This window comes from Cyprinus carpio, chromosome B20 (assembly GCF_018340385.1).
Source record: "Cyprinus carpio isolate SPL01 chromosome B20, ASM1834038v1, whole genome shotgun sequence".
Lineage (NCBI taxonomy): Eukaryota > Metazoa > Chordata > Actinopteri > Cypriniformes > Cyprinidae > Cyprinus > Cyprinus carpio.
In genome coordinates this window covers 30,461,855-30,479,290 of record NC_056616.1, presented here as the reverse complement: position 1 = coordinate 30,479,290, position 17,436 = coordinate 30,461,855, and the positions used below count along the sequence as shown (strand labels likewise).

At 41.1% G+C, this 17,436-nt stretch overlaps 1 protein-coding gene across 1 annotated transcript; it reads left to right on the top strand.

The window, feature by feature from the left end:
• Positions 1-1,943: 1,943 nt before the first annotated feature.
• On the top strand, positions 1,944-16,928 carry LOC109081594 (androglobin-like). The gene is made up of 11 exons (XM_042746558.1): positions 1,944-1,979; positions 5,035-5,077; positions 6,392-6,554; positions 6,692-6,755; positions 7,432-7,545; positions 7,879-7,987; positions 8,079-8,211; positions 15,098-15,212; positions 15,694-15,837; positions 16,587-16,729; positions 16,826-16,928. Exons 5-11 carry the CDS (start codon positions 7,495-7,497, stop codon positions 16,926-16,928), a joined length of 798 nt encoding a protein of 265 aa, XP_042602492.1. The 5' UTR covers positions 1,944-1,979; positions 5,035-5,077; positions 6,392-6,554; positions 6,692-6,755; positions 7,432-7,494.
• Positions 16,929-17,436: the final 508 nt, after the last annotated feature.

Below are 17,436 nucleotides of genomic sequence, written 5' to 3'. Positions count from 1 at the left end.
GACGGAAGCCTGAACAATGGGAAAAAAGTTCATCTTAGATTTTGAGGGCCTGCAAGTTTTCATGCATATAAAGTAGAAAATGACACTTCTTTCATGTATACTTCTTTTAGTCGTTTTTCACAAATGCTCTTTCTTTCTCTCTCTTTCTTTCTTCTTTCTGAGTTTAGCCACTGGTCCTATTCCTCAGAATGGTAGTGTGTGCCAGTTATCACCCTTGCCAATCTGATGAGAAAAGAACCTCATTGCTTACCAGGATGGTAAGCACGTTTTTTCAATCCGTAGAAATATACACTACCATTTACAAATTGAAGTGATTTTTTCTTTTTAAGAAGTCCATATTTCTTGTTTAACAGGATACAAATTAAATTGATCAAAAGTGACAGAACAGACATTTTAATATTTGAAAAGATTTGTTTTCAAATAAATGCTGTTATTTTTAACGGCTTTTTTCTCTTTAAAATACCCTGAGAAAAAACCAGTATATTAGAAAGGAGTTCTCTATATTGTAATAATATTTTATAGTTTTTTGTGTTTTTCACTTTGTTCTTGATAAAAAATATATCTAGTATGCCAAGCGCATTTGGGGGAGAATAACCAAAAAACTAAAACTAACAAATCTTACTGAGCCTCAAACATTTTGAACGATAATATATTATATCTATTATATTATATTATATTATATTATTATATTATATTATATTATATTATATTATATTTCTATTATATTATATTATATTATTGAATAACATAAAAATGGGGACAAAAATTGGGATGTGCTCATTTGATTTAATAGTTCACAATGATATCCTCACCCAGTTTTGTTTGATATGAATGATCTCCACCGAGCATTTACCTAAAGCAACTTAATGTTGCCAACCTGCTCCCAAACGTACTCTCCCTCCCTCGTCTTAGTCTCAAGCAATATTTGTCTCTGTTTGGATTAGTGCTGGGCTGTCCTAGGCGTTAATTTTCTCTTCTATAATCTATTATCGTGGGCATAGGTGGCGTGTTCTAGCTCAGGCTGAGTCCTCGGAGAGTCTGAGACAGTATGGGGCTCTCTCAGCTCTTCGAGTCACCCTGTGCTGCTCACCTGCACTCGAGACCTGCCCCCTGGTGGGCCCCTCCTAAACCACCCCCATTTTTCCTCAAAATGGAAACTCATCAGCCCCGCAAACAGTCTAACATTACTGATGGACCCAAGGGTAAGATGTGTTTTTAAGTGTGTTTGTTTTAATTTAGGCATTAAACTAACTTTTTATATATATTATGATATTCATATGATAATATTTTATGGTTAAAAATGATTATATATATATGATTGCTCTAGAGGGATCAAAACTATGTTTTTTTGCTCTTACAGAACCCCCAGTTCAGAAGCCAGAGCAGTTCATTGAAGTTTCCATCCAGCCCTTTATCATCACTACAAACTCATGGCTATGGCTGCACATGACATGTAAGCTGTGTGTGTAGTGTATGTGTGTGTGTTAGTGTGTGTGTGTGTTTGTAACTGCAGACTGCGAATATGAGCTTTATTTTCATTTCCAGGTATTCAGTTGCACGTGTGAGTACATTAGCACAGTGTGTGCTAAAAGCAGTAATTGGTTGTGTGGGAGAGTCAAACAGGGACAGAGACTGTATTGAAGCTCTCATTGTACTGCTCTTTGAACACAAGACAGTATTCAGATCTCACTTAAGTAGTCTGAACTCTTTAGAGCATGGGCATGAAACATTTTGTACTTAACCTCCGGAAGTGGTGCTTTTGTTTTATGTTTTTTCGAGGATACACACAGATAGTAATGCTTGTAATTAAATACAGAATTTATGTGTGTGTTTTAGGGAGCAGGGTGGTGTAAAGAGGCTTGGATATAATTCTAATCTGACCTCCTTCTCTGAAATGGATGATAGTGGAAAATGACCACACTAAGAATGACATCACCCAGAAAAAGCCTAAATGCATTGGACACCACTAAAACTCCCAGGTATCGCTGAAAGAAATTGATATGTTTGTTTTAAGCTATTATGTGATAGGAGCACCACCGTTTAAAAGTTTGGGGTCAGTAAGATTTTTTTTTTTTTTTTTACTGTTTTTAAAAAAAACGTCTCCTGTGCTCATCAAGGCTGTATTTATTTAATTAGAATACAAAAAATTTTATTAAAAAACACAATGACAGTAATATTGTGAAATGTTTTCTATTGTAATATATTTTAAAATATAAATGATTCCTGTAGTAGCAAAACTGAATTTTCTGGGGCCATTGCTGGAGACTTCAGTGTTTTTCAAAATCTTCAAAATCAATGCCCTTTAAAGTCTTTTAATATGCTGATTTTTGTCCACACAAAACATTATTGGCAACAACGTTGAAAACAGTTCAGCTGCTTTTTTAATATTTTAAGATATTTTGATGAACAGAAAGTTCAAAATAACTTTTGTAAAAAAAAAATAATAATAATTTTGTAACATTATAAACATCTTTCACTTTTGATCAAATTAATGCATTCTTTCTGAATGAAAGTATGCATGTCTTTCAAATCTTACAACCCCAAACTTTCGAACGGTATTTTATGTTTGTATAAATGGTGACAGCTCTCTCTAAACAGATGCAGTCGAGGGTGTGACTGTACTCCAGGGTTTTGCGCTGTGTGGCAGTGTGTTTCAGTTTATGCCATCTGTACAAGCAGTGTGCATCGAAATGTTCTGCTCTCTGGCTGTAGTGCGACTGGTGGCCAGGAGGCCGAGACAGGCTATGACATCGTCTAACGCCCCTCTCTTTCCAGCTCCAATGTCATTCTGCCTGTCTCCCTAATCAAGAGAGTGCCTCTGGCAGATCCAGCATTAGAGAGATAGAGAATAAGAGAGAGAGAATGGTAAAACACGCGTGCCTCGTTGCATAAAAGGGACAGGTCATGTCCTCGGAATGATATAAAAAGCAGCACAATTAGCCTGTCAGTCATCAGAGTGGATGTCTCACAAGGGGTTCAGCTTAGATCGGACTGAGACAGATAGCTTCCCATGTAGTTTGTAAGATAAGTGGACCTGTGTGTATGTGCCTGTGGGATCTAACTGGATTGATGTACCCTTACAGGAATAGTTCACCCAAAAATAAAATCATTAATGTCTTTTACTTACATTATTTACAGTGGCTCTGACCTTCTGTAGAACACAAAATCTGACTGACTATTTATACTCTGGCCTCTCTTTTCCTCTCCTTTTTTTATATTAAAATTTGTTAATTGAAGTAAAGAAGTAAAAAACCTACATTAAATTAGAGATGTTCCTTGGAAACTTGCTTAAATAAGTTCTAAGTCCTTAAATTACTTAAACTTATGGAAGACCATTTCTGCCACAGAATTAAAAATAACAAAAAAGTAATTGTGACTTTTTATTTCACAATTTTGACTTTTTTTCTCACAACTGCCATTTTTATGTTTCTCAATTCTGATTTTTTTTCTCATAATTGCGTGATATAAACTTGCAGTTATGAGTTATATTGTCAGAATTGCGTGATATAAACTTGCAGTTATGAGTTATATGTTAGAATTACGAGTTGTAATGTCAGAATTGTGTGATATAAACTCGCAATTGCAAGTTAGAAAGTCCAATTTTGAGGGGAAAAAGACTGGCTATTTTCTTACAACAAACTGCAAGTTCATTTGTCACAATTCTGACTTTAAAACTCACAATTCTGTTTTATAATGTCAGAATTGGAGGATATGAACTCGAAATTCTGAGAAAAAAGTCACGTAAATGTGACTTTATATCATGCAATTCTGACTTTATAAAAAGTCATAATTGCAAAATTAAAACTTGCAATTGCGAGAAAAAAGTCAGTATTGCGAGATCGCAAAAGAAGATATTTTGAAGAACATAGGCAACCAAACATTGGAGCCCACTGACTACCATTGTATGGACACAAACACTGAGACATCTCTCAGAATATCTTCTATGCTCCACAGAGAAAAGAAAAGTCATAGTTTTTTTATTTTTTGGTTGAGGTCCACCTGATATATTTTAAACCTATATTGAGTTTCTGATAATGTTGTAAGCTGAATTAGGTATGAACAGGAGCTAGTTTACCACAGTAATTGTGTGGAATGCATCCTGAGATGTTTTACTACCATATTAAAAAATTACATTTAAATTGCTGGACTGCTGGTTCTCTTCTCTTCTCTTCTCTTCTCTTCTCTTCTCTTCTCTTCTCTCTCTTCTCTTCTCTTCTCTTCTCTTCTCTTCCCTTCTTTCTCTTCCCTCCTTCTCTTCTCTTCTCCCTCTTCTCTTCTTCCTCTTCTTCTCGTCGCTCTTTCTTCTTCTCTTTCTCTTCTCTTCTCTTCTCTTCTCTTCTCTTCTCTTCTCTTCTCTTCTCTTCTCTTCCTATCCTACTCCCTCCCCTCTGCTCTCCATTCTTTTCCTCCATTCTACTCTTCCCTTCTCCTCACCTCAGATGCGTGGTGAGTCACAGTCTATCTCTGAATCACTGGCGCTGTCTTGTCTTAGATGTGGCGTAGATAGAGCCCCTAATTGTCCTCCACCTTTAAAATTGCACAGTTGGACGACTCCTCAAGCTTTAAAAGGCTTTCTAAATGACATGAGGTTGGGTTCAATCATGGGAAAAAAGCACATTGGTGAAGTTTCTAAGGCCTACAGCTGGATTGTTTCCATGGTATCACACTGGATTACTGGGGTTAAAAAAAAGAGCACATTCAAATAGTTTTACAAAAATGTGTCTCAATTAGCGAGTAAAGACTGACATGCTAATCAAACCCGTGTCCCCTAATCCTGTCACCATCTGAGTGCCCTTAATGTTTATGGCACTCGCTCTCCTGTGAGCAGTTAATTGAAGGAGAAAACCCTTTCTGGTTGGTGTCCAGATGTCAGATTAGAGGATTTCTCATCTGCTTCTGGAAGCCAAATGGGCTCAGCGCATGCTGACTGGATGAATGTGGACGTCCTCTGTCTCCACTGCTTTCCTCTGCCCTCCTCTGCCATATCTCTCACAGCTCACCCTGTCCACTTTTTATCCCTCTATTTTCCCCCAGGTAACAGCAGAGGACAAGAAAAAGGACAACAGCATCGCCAACGGTGAGACGTGTCTCCGTAAGCAATGCCGCGGCTCAGTCCGCCCTGTCACTCAAACACATAGCGTATATGTGTAATGCTCATATGCGCCAGTAATATGTTATGTATTGCAGTTAGCAGTAATTTTTGGGTTGAAAGCTGACCTGGAAACACCTCAAGCGAAATATTTTTTTATTCAAATAATCAATGCCATCATTTACAAGCTATTTTCAGTTGGAAGATTGGGAAAGCATTACTCATTTTCAATTGAGTGCTTCTGGAACAATGTGCAATACAATGAAAGTGAAGTGAAAAGAATGAATTTGTAAAGGCAGACGATAATTCGCCTCACTTATCTCCCTCAAGTCATTGTTTAGCCATCAGAGCAGTGAGGCTAATAGCTGCTGTAATGATATGATAGCTGGCTGCCTTCACAATTGCACTTTCTCGTTTATCCCTCTCTTCCCCCATCCAATCCATCTTCTTTTCATCAGCACAAACACAGATGCAAACACACACACATAGACGCATGGCATCATCTCTATCTCTGTGATCATGTTCATGCGCTTGCCCCTCATCACGACAGGCCAATTATGTGCTTTCCCGGAGAGCCCAGTGTGTTGCTTAGTAACACCTGTGGATAAGTAAATAGAGTGAATGGCTTTGCTACAGCATCTATATTATCATGGTCTAATTGGTCAGCACAGCACGCTGAGTGTAATGACTTCAAGCTGCAATGTATAGCAGTATTTCTCAAAATTGGCATAATGAATTGAGTGACACCAATAAAAGAGCATTTATAAACTCAGTACAGTGCCTGATTGGCTAAATGAGCTTTACTGATTGGTACCACTGAGTTAATAATGGTATTTTCATGAAAAGCTAATCTATCCTAGAAAAATATTTTATGCTGGTTTAGAATGTTTAATTTTTATTCTCAAAGTAGTTGCTTGCTTGAGGTTTACAATTTTTACACTTCGCAATTCACTATTTTCTAAATGTATGTTATTTGTCTTATTGTGGGCAAATCTTCTGTGTATAATTTGTAAGTCTGCCCCTATCCAATCAACAACAATGTATAGTACCAAGTCCCTGCCCTACTTTTTTCTTTTCAATAATTGGTTTGACTTGGACATATCATAATACAGAAGAAAATATCTGTTGCTATTTCTGTTTCATTGCAACTTTAAATTTCAGTAGTTTCCCCAACAGTGCGCATCTAAGTCCCATTGTTAGGTCCTATATTGATAACTGTATAATGCTAAATAAGTAAGACTGTCAGTAAGACATTAATTACTTGTTGACTATTGTATAACTTTTTTTTTTTTAATCTCGAAGATACGGTAGAAGTGAAGTCAACTTCAGTGCCTGACAAAGAGAGGCTGCAGACAGCCAAAGAGTCCAGCGGTGCATTGCTTTTGTCCCAGGATGCATTAGCATCAGACAAACCCCCGCTGCTGGAGACCTGGGTGGACCTGCACAACTTCACTAAATGCTTCCAGTAAGGGTCAATCATCTTCAGCAATAGTCTAAGCTATATTATGCTAATCCTTTGCTTTTTGTCAAATGAACTCCTCATGCTCTTAAATTCCTATTAAGCTGCAGGCTACAATATGCTAATAATCATGTGTTTTGCAGGACACTGTTGGTTTTTCACAAGCCAGATACTTATGCACATCAGTGTAAGACATCACACTTTAAGGTAGGGTTTTGAAACTTAATATTAAATATAATATATTAATATTTTTACTAGTGTATACTGAAACTAATAAATATTCTTCTTTTTACATTTGGGGTTACATTTAATTATAATCACATCATTAAAGTAGGGACATCAACATCAGTTAAAAATTTTGCTATTTAATAGGGCTATATGTGATGCAATTTTTTCAGAATTCACCAACAAATAGAAACTTCAAGAGAACAACATTTATTTGAAATGGAAATCTTTTGGCATTATAAGTGTCTTTACTGTCACGTTTGATCAATTTAATGTGCCCTTGCTGGAAAAAAACCCCAAACACAAATAGTTTGCTTAATGAATAAAAAAAAAAATCTAATTTTAACAAATGCTTTCCTATTACTCTTAATTTTCCCCATGAGTCCGTAGCTGTGGTAACACCCTTGCTTACTGTATATATATATATATATATATAGATATATATATATATATATATATATATATATATATATATATATATATATATATATATATATGACATTCAGAATGCATTATCATTAAAAACACCTAATATAAGAATCATCTAAACCTGTTGTTGTGGCATTTGGTAATGGTGCTTGGTATAATTATGGTATCTGTGGTGGGAGGGATGTGTTGTGTTAGGAAAAAACATGAAAGTGACTCAATTCTCTGTTAGAACTCCATATCCTCTCGGCTGTCTGCTGCTGCATTGTCCAACGCTGTGGCCTCCACCCACTCCATGTCCGCTCATGCTAGACAACCTGATTCAACTGCAATTGTTCAAACACAGGTACACACACATATACACAAACAAAATGAGAAGTTTTTGATAACTATGCTGTTTTTGCTCTCCTCTCCCCATTTTGCTGTAATGCTGGTGAGCTGGACTTTTTTTTATTTATTTTTTTATCATCAAACCTTATCTACTGAGAGCATGTGGTTTGATTTAATATTTGGTAATTACTGTGAGTTTATGTAATTGATTGTGTGTGTGTGTGTGTGTGTGTGTGTGTGTGTGTGTGTGTGTATTCTATTGTCTCCTGAGAATGCATACAAAACCGAAACACATTAATAGTCTGTGCTGATTCTGTTCCATTCTGTCCATTGTTCTTGCTTCTTTCAGTCTGCAGATGGAAAATGTACTCACTTCCTGTTTGTAGATAGCCTGTTACCCACAGAAATTGTCATTGGATTCTCAGCTTTGGTGCACTGGGGAGAGAGTGTGGAAGACAGTAAGGACAGACAGACATACTGTACACACTCAGTTTGTCTGTTCACAAGAACATGGATCCTGTCTAAAGTGTGTGTCTGTTTTGTGCACAGAAAAGGAGTCATCAGCCAGGCCTGGTTCTCTAACGGCCAAGCCTTTCTCGTGGAAGAGCATAGTCTCTGAACTCCCTGTGGTGCAGATTCAAACTACTGCTAGTAAAGCTGTGTTGCTTTCTCTTCCTCCAGGGTAACTATATCACCTCAACTGCCGAATTTTACGCAGCCATTACTCTAGATTTCTGTGTCACATGATCCTTCAGAAATCATTCTAATATGACTTCTTATATGATTCTAATATAATTGATTTGGAGTTTAAGTAACAGCATTTATTTAAAACAGAAGTGAAATTTTTAAAAATGAATAAAAAATATACAAAATATTTAAATTAAAAATAATAAAAATAAATTATTACACTATTTTAGGTCAATTTATGATAGACATTTGTAAGGTTAGCATCATATTTATTTTTTGACAGCAATGAAAATAAGGCTGTTAGGATTGGAAGTACAGTGTGTTCAATAGATTGTACTCTTGTTTAACAACATGCTAATTGTTCAGCTGACAAAACATTTTCCAAAACACTTTTAGAAGACAAAAACTCCATTCCAGCTTTGGAAGTGATCTAGGACCTTCGCCATTGCAAATAGAGCCTCATTTCCGTCCATATAAAATATTATGTCAGATGTTCTTGCATCATTTGGAGCTCAGTTTGCTATTTGGAGCATTTTTAAATCATGCAGTGATTTGATGTTAATATATTTTGCAATATAATATATTGGTGTATATTATGGTATTATATATGTATGTATATATACCATAATGTACATCATATATTGCAGTTTTTTTTTGTTTATGTGTTTTGCAATATAATATATTGGTGCACGCCCACTCGTTCCCAATCACCAGAATTCTGAACACCTGTGCATCATCACCAGTGCCACATATAAGGCCCTCCGTCACCATCACCCATTGTCTGGTCTTGCACCGATCTCCCAACTTACCTGAACGGCCTTCGTCGAACCTACCTGATCTGTTGAACCTTCTTCATCCTCCTCTGCCTACCTGTTCCCATCGTCTTCGTCTGAGTCACCATCTGTATCACCATCACCCCAAAGGAAAGTTGTGTTACCACTGTGTTGTCTATGTGTCAAGATTCACCTGTGTCTGAAACCTCTGATTCACATTAAACACTATTGCACTGAATCCTCTGTGTCCTCGTCTGTGTCTGACAGAAGACCAGACCTCATGCAGAGCTCTTCAGATACAGGCGAGGACCACACCGCGGATCCCTTCACTGAACTGGTTCACGCTGTACGGTCCTCACTCATGCAACTTCCCTCACCTGCTGTCAACAGCTCATCGCCATCAAACACCGCTACAACTCCGGTCACTTCTTCAGTTGCCCCTGCGAGTCCTATGGCCACACCAGCGACATACAGCGGCGCGGCGGAGGATTGCAGCGGGTTTCTGCTACAGTGTTCACTCTACCTGGAGTCCAACGCTCACTTATTCACCACCGAACGCAGCCGAGTTGCGTTTATCATCAATCTGCTCACAGGTAAAGCTCTCCAATGGGCTCAATCTCTCTGGGAATCGAATTCATCTGCTACTGGATCTGTTACTGATTTCTGTTCCCAGTTAAAATCTGTCTTTGGTCAGCAAGCTTCTGAATTATCTGTCCATGATCAACTGTTTACAATTCGCCAACAGAGAAATGAGTCCGTGAGTGATTATGCTGTTCGCTTCCGTACCCTCGCTTACATCAGCGGTTGGAATGAAACGGCCTTAATTACCGCATATCGCCACGGTTTATGTGAAAAGATACAAAGTTTGATTGTTGTATATGAAGATTCACTGGGACTTGAGTGTCTTATCCAGAAATCCATCAGAGTCGCCCAGAGACTCACTGCATGTCATCAACTCACTCCCGCTGTACTTCCTCCGCCCGCTCTACCATCTGTCGCTCCTCCAGCACCTGAACCCATGCAAGTAGATTCACACCACCTATCTACATCAGAACGTCAGCGGAGGATTAACACCGGGCTGTGTCTCTACTGGTGGGGGAGAGGGACACCTATTACCATCATGTCCCGTATGACCTCCACGCCCAGCGGTGAGTACCATCCATATACCACCTCAAACTGCTCATTTGACTCAAACCTGGGTTACTCTAAGACATATCCACTCTTCTATTTCAGTAAAAGCCCTCATCGACTCCGGTTCGGGCGGGGGAACTTCATCAACCAGCAAACATTAAACCGTCTAAGTGTCAGCGTCATCGAAGCCCCGTCAAACTAAAAATAACAACCATACAAGGAAAGCCGCTGGGCAGAGGTCATGTCCGCTATTTCTCCCCCCACAGTCATCCTCCGCGTGGGTTCCCCTGCATGATAATAACAACCATACAAGGAAGCCGCTGGGCAGAGGTCAGTATCCGCTATTTCTCCCCCACAGTCATCCTCCGCGTGGGTTCCCTGCATGAGGAAGACATCACGTTCATGGTGCTGGAGGAATCCACCGCAGACATCATCCTGGGACGCCCATGGCTTAACCAACATCAACCACACATCCATTGGCCCACAGGTGAGATCCTGAAATGGGGAAAATCCTGTCATTCTGCCTGCATCACTCCACCAGTTAAAGTTCCCAAGGTCATTCCTTCCATCAAGAAGTCATCCCTACCGGTCCAGTCCACATCAGTGGAAAGCCCCGAAACTAAGGTGGAACATACCATCCCTCCAGAATATCGGGCGTTCCAGGATGTGTTCAGCAAGCGGTTGGCAACGAAACTTCCACCTCATCGGCCATGGGACTGCGCTATCGACCTCCTGCCTGGAGCAACCCTTCCCAAGGGACGAGTCTATCCTCTGTCCATTCCGGAGCAGAAGGCCATGGAGGAGTAGGTACAGGAAGCTCTCGCTCAAGGATTCATCCGACCATCTACTTCCCCTGCCGCTTCCAGCTTTTTTCTTCGTGGCCAAGAAGGACGGAGGCTTGAGGCCGTGTATAGATTATCGCCATCTCAACTCTCAAACCGTCAAATTCAGTTATCCTCTTCCCCTGGTCCCAGCTGCATTAGGACAACTACGCGGAGCAAAAATCTTCACAAAACTGGACTTGAGGAGCGCCTACAACTTAATCCGCATCCGGAAGGGGGACGAGTGGAAGACTGCTTTCATCACTCCCTTCCGGGCACTATGAATACAGGGTCATGCCGTATGGGTTATCCAACAGTCCTTCCGTCTTTCAAAACTACATGAACGAAGTCTTCAGAGAATACCTTAACCAGTTCGTAATTGTCTACATCAATGATATCCTCATTTACTCCACATCCAAGGAAGAACACATCCAACACGTCATACTCGTACTCCGAAAACTCCGGGAACACCATCTGTACCTCAAGTTAGAAAAATGTGAGTTCCACACGCCCTCAGTCCAGTTCCTGGGATACATCATCGACCCACGTGGCGTGAAGATGGACCAGGGGAAGGTGGAAGCCATCACACACTGGCCCCAACCTGGTTCCATTAAAGAACTCCAACGCTTCCTGGGCTTTGCCAACTTTTATAGGAGATTCATCAAGAACTACAGTTTACTCAGCTCACCTCTAACCTCACTCCTCCGGAACCGGCCCAAGTCTCTGTCCTGGAACCCCATGGCCACTGAAGCTTTTCACCATCTAAAACAAGCCTTCAAGACCGCTCCGATCCTAGCTCATCCTGATCCCAACAGACAGTTCATCGTGGAAGTGGACGCCTCATCAACCGGGGTCGGAGCGGTACTCTCCCAGCGGCAGGGGGATCCTCCACGACTCCATCCATGTGCCTTCTTCTCGAAGAAGCTATCCCCGGCGGAGCAGAATTACGACATTGGTAACCGTGAACTACTGGCTATCAAGCTGGCTCTGGAAGAGTGGCGTCATTGGCTGGAGGGAGCCCAGGTCCCTTTCAAGGTAATCACTGACCACCGGAACCTGGAATACCTCCGTGAAGCTAAGAGACTGAATCATCGCCAAGCTAGATGGGCCTTATTCTTCACGAGATTCGACTTTAAAGTCACGTATCGCCCTGGCTCCCAGAACAATAGAGCTGATGCCCTCTCCCGCCTTCATCAGGCAGACCCAGAACCAGAATCTCCCGAACCAATCCTCCCTCCAGCCATGATTGTAAGTCCCATTCAATGGGATATTAATCGTCTGATTGAACAAGAAAACCTTCAACACCCTGCTCCGCCGGGAGGTCCAGAAGGGAAACTCTTCGTCCCTCCTCAACATCGGATTACCCTTCTGGACTTAGCTCATACCTCTCCGGGATCTGGACATCCAGGCAGGAGGCGGACCCTCTCGCTCCTGCAACAACGTTACTGGTGGCCCTCGATGAGTCAGGATACCTCCCGTTACCTCAAAGGATGCTCAGTCTGCGCCATAGCGAACACCCCTAGGAGACTCCGGAAGGTAAACTGGTGCCTCTGCCCATTCCAGAACGTCCATGGACCCATATAGGTGTGGATTTCATGACTGACCTCCAACTTTCTCAAGGCAATACTTGTGTGCTGGTAGTAGTCGACAGGTTTTTTCGAAATCATGCAAACTCATACCTCTCAAAGGACTTCCCACAGCGTTTGAAGCGGCAGAGGCACTATTCCACAATGTGTTCCGTCACTTTGGCATTCCAGAGGACATCATCTCCGACAGGGGTCCCCAATTCATCTCCAGGGTCTGGTCAGCTTTCTTCCGCCTCCTAGGAGTATCCGTCAGCCTCTCTTCAGGATACCATCCACAGACCAACGGCCAGACTGAGTGAAAGATACAAGAGATTGGGAGGTTCCTGAGGGTCTACTGCCACCGTAATCAGGACTGTTGGAGCCAGTACCTACCCTGGGCAGAATATGCACAGAACTCCCTCCAGCAATCTACCACCGGGCTCACCCCCTTCCAATGTGTCCTCGGATACCAGCCTCCACTCTTCCCATGGTCGGGTGAGCCCTCGGAGGTTCCCAGCGGTAGATCACTGGTTCCGACAGAGCGAGAGGGTCTGGGACTCGGCTCAAGTGCATCTCCAGCGGGCAGTTCGGAGGCATAAGGAGCAAACGGACGCTCGTCGAAGACCTACGCCGCAATACCAACCTGGACAGCTGGTCTGGCTCTCGACGAGGGACATCCACCTCCGGCTGCCCTGCCGTAAGCTGAGTCCCCGATACATCGGACCATTCAAGATTGAACGGCAACTGAACGAAGTGACCTATAGACTCCAGCTGCCTGCACAGTACCGGAATCTCACCTTCATTTCCATGTTTCACTCCTCAAACCATTCACTGAACCTTTGTCTCCTCCATCCACAGAGCCTGGTGATGATACCGTACCTCCTCCTCCCGCCATCGAAGAAGACAACAGCATCTCCGGGTGAGAGCTATCCTCGACTCTCGACGACGGGGTCCTCAACTTGAGTACCTTGTAGACTGGGAGAACTACGGCCCGGAGGAGCATTGCTGGGTTTAATCGTAACGACAGCCTGGACCCCAGCCTTCTCACCGACTTTCACCGAGACCATCCAGACCGCCCCGCTCCCCGTGGCCGTGGTAGACCCCGTCGCTGCAGATCCCAGCCGTCAGGAGCCGCCCGTGGGGGAGGGGGTACTGTCACAGCCACACCATCTACACTCCCTGAATCGGACACTTACGCCACGCCCCACTCGTTCCCAATCACCAGAATTCTGAACACCTGTGCATCATCACCAGTGCCACATATAAGGCCCTCCGTCACCATCACCCATTGTCTGGTCTTGCACCGATCTCCCAACTTGCCTGAACGCCCTTCGTCGAACCTACCTGATCTGTTGAACCTTCTTCATCCTCCTCTGCCTACCTGTTCCCATCGTCTTCGTCTGAGTCACCATTTGTATCACCATCACCCCAAAGGAAAGTTGTGTTACCACTGTGTTGTCTACGTGTCAAGATTCACCTGTGTCTGAAACCTCTGATTCACATTAAACACTATTGCACTGAATCCTCTGTGTCCTCGTCTGTGTCTGACAATATACACATACACGTAATATACATTCATATATTTATATTACGAAATTGAAAAACGGAAGTGTTCTCAGAAGTGGTCCCAACATTTATGTGATTTGTGTGTCAGTCAATATTATGTTGTGTGGTTGCAGTTGTTCAAATCCAAGAAAAAGCTCTCAACATCACTACCAAGGTTCATGTAATGTATTGCGCTCTCTCTTAGGAGCCCAGAACAGAAGCGGGAGATAAGAAGATGGGCTGAGATACAGAAAGAGAGAGAGATATGACCCAGTCTGCTATTTCTAGCAGCATAGTGGCCTAAAAGCTGGAAGCCTACATTCAGAGGTCATACTGAGGGAAGGGGAGGGCCAAGTGTAGGCACATCTGAATTGTTTTTTGAGGATCATACATTCAGGATAAAAAAAGAATGTTACCAAAAGGCTCTCTCTTTCCTTTGTTCTCTCTCTCTCTGTCTCTACCTAATACTCCTTGGTGTTGAGAAATCTGATTTTTGCAGACAAATTATGTAAAGCTAATATGTCATTGCAGAGCTGGTCGAGTTCCGTGGGGGTTTATGAGGGTGCTTAAAAGGCGTAAGAGCAACTTCAGTCGAAATTGTAATAATAGCTTCTATAAGCATAAGGAGATTTTGCTGACTACAAATATATGTACAGTACGAAATGCTACATGTACGAAATCCCTACTATCATCACTAGTAACAGTGCATGATCATTGCAATCAGTCTTCTAATTGGTGAATTGGGAGTATTTGCTGCTTTGCTAGCTCAGTCTAATGGGCCATATGTGCTTTACTCTTAGTCATACGATGATCACCATACTAGATGCTATAAATGATTTCAATAGCATAAGAATTTACTCCTGGTTGTAAAGTGTGAAGGCATGACTATATAAAAATAGATATGTTCATATAGATCTGTTAGTTTATTTGATTAAAATTAGATCCACTTACTATATACATTTTTACAATGTAACACTACAAACCAATGACTATTAAAAAACACAATAAAATGTCTAATCATCAGTGTTTTGTTTTTTTCTCACTAGGCGTCATGTTCTTCATGTGCACACAAGTGCTTCATTGGCTGTCCACCTACATCTATTCAGCATGTCTCCTTTTGTTTTTGGTGATGAGGAGACTGTTATGCCACACCTTGACAAGGCATGCACACATTAACACAAACATTTGTGACCTTGGACCAGTTATAGGTCACACGGGTATATTTGTAGAAAATACATTGTATGGGTCAAAATTATTGATTTTTCTTTTATGCAAAAAATCATTAGGATATAAAGTAAAGCTCATGTTCAATTAAGATATTTTGTAAATTTCCTATTGTAAATATATAAAAACTTAATTTTTATTAGTAATATGCATTACTAAGATCTTATTTTGGACAGCTTTAAAGGTGATTTTCTCAATTTTTTTTTTTTTTTTTTTCAGATTCCAGATTTTCAAATAGTTGTATCTCAGCCAAATATTGTCCTGTCCTAACAAACTATACATCAATGGAAAGCTTATTTATTCAGATTAATACATCTCAATTTCAATCCATAATCCATTAGTGTCAGTTCTTTATAGCAGCAACCGGATGTCAAAAAAATCTCAGTTGTGCTTCATCTTTCTCTTCTGAATTGTCTAGGAGAGTCTGAGGTTCTGTGAGCAGGCTGTAATGATCATGAGATCCCTGGGTCGAGTGATCAGCTGCTTCTCAGATCCAGAGGAACTACCATCAACCACCAAAGAACTTGAGAAGACCCATGGTGTAGGCATACAGCAACAAAGGGTAGGTTATACACAGGCCCATAGTGCAATGGGGACGGACTCTTGCACCCTCTGGTCTAACAAACCACTGTGTAACCAAAACATTGTATCTGAACAAACTATTTTGCATTTCCTTTTGAATTTTAACAGCCACAGAAACACCTTCATTATTTTAATTAATAAAATATGTGCTCTTTCAGAATTTGAAATTGAGGTCTTTATGACTCATCACCAATGTTCACAGCACTGTACCAGCGAGCAGCCTTGAAATGCCATTGCTAATCTTTTGAATTTCTAGTTTAATTAAAAACTCATTGTTTCTTTACATTTTTCATTCTTAATCTTTAATTAATTTTTAGTTGTTGAATTCGTTTTAAACTTTTTAATTTTTGTTTTGTGATCATTTTAAATTAAATTTTAGGATTGTTTGGGGTTTTATTTAGTTGTTTTTGTTTTGTCAAAACCATGCAACCTACATTTATTTTATCACTATTAGACTAAATATTGACAAGGCTTTACATCAGAATTTGTCTGAATTTGCTGATGTTTGCATCATTGATTCTGCTATTTTCCTGTTTAGTACTGTTAAGCTGCTTTGAAACAATCTATACTGTATAGCACTGTATTTTAAATAGAAAAAGCTGGCTTGACTTGACTTTGCATTCCAAAGACCCCCTTAGTAAGGGGGGGATTGAGCCCATTTGTCCTGGCACTAACTGTATACTGCTTTCATATATAAATTTAAATACTTATTATTTTTGTCCCATACAGGTGTTCAATGAAGCTGTGTATCATATGTTTTGCTCTGCTCTGGGGCGGAAACTGACCACTGAGGAGCTGTTTGCGGTACAGACTCTGACAGGAGACCCATCGCCACATGGCAGCAATGATAAAGCCTTGGAATGCACGATCAGGTGAATGTGGGGCTAACATAGTCTCTCTTTGGGTTTAGACCTATTATAGCACGTGGCTCATCCTGACTTTATGTACCCATGTGTTTTTTTACATAGTCTAAAGATGACACTCCTGAGCGCTGGAATGGGCAGGCAGGCCACAGACAAGGAAAATGCCAGGCCGCCACAGTGTTGCAGGCAGGTTGGAAAGGATACCTAGTCAGAGAGATCCTCACTGCAGCAAGACCAGGTAAAGTCCAGCTTCACCTGATATAGATATAATGATACCTGGTAGAAATGGAAGAGTGGAGACACTATATTCAAGAATATGAATGACTCATAAGACACTATGGCAATTGTCTTTGCAATCTGATTCATACCCATATCTCTTGTGGTCAGTTATGTCTGACATCTGTTCTGTGGGTATTTTATGTTCGTGCGGAGAGATGAGAGAGCTGCAAGGCCCTGGAGCTCATACTTATCAATGAAGCTGCCAGTCATTCTAATCGAGTATGACAGCAGAGAGAATAACACACCTCTCCATCTCTCTCTCCATCTGGCTCCAATACCTCCAAGCATCACTCCATCCCCAGCCTGACAAACATGAGTGACAGGGAGAGTGCCGAAAGAAAGAGAGAAAGAAAGAAAGAAAGAAAGATGCAGCAGTATCGGAAAAGGATGAAGGAAAGTGTGACGAGGATGGATATTAAAAGAAGGAGCAGAATCTT

Bases quoted from the DNA above. Each gene is read 5' to 3' on its own strand.
- LOC109081594 (XM_042746558.1), top strand. From the start codon at position 7,495: ATGTCCGCTCATGCTAGACAACCTGATTCAACTGCAATTGTTCAAACA. The intron at 8,212-15,097 runs GTAACTATATCA...TTTTCTCACTAG, and splicing joins TTGCTTTCTCTTCCTCCAGG to GCGTCATGTTCTTCATGTGC. The intron at 16,730-16,825 runs GTGAATGTGGGG...TTTTTTACATAG, and splicing joins GCCTTGGAATGCACGATCAG to TCTAAAGATGACACTCCTGA.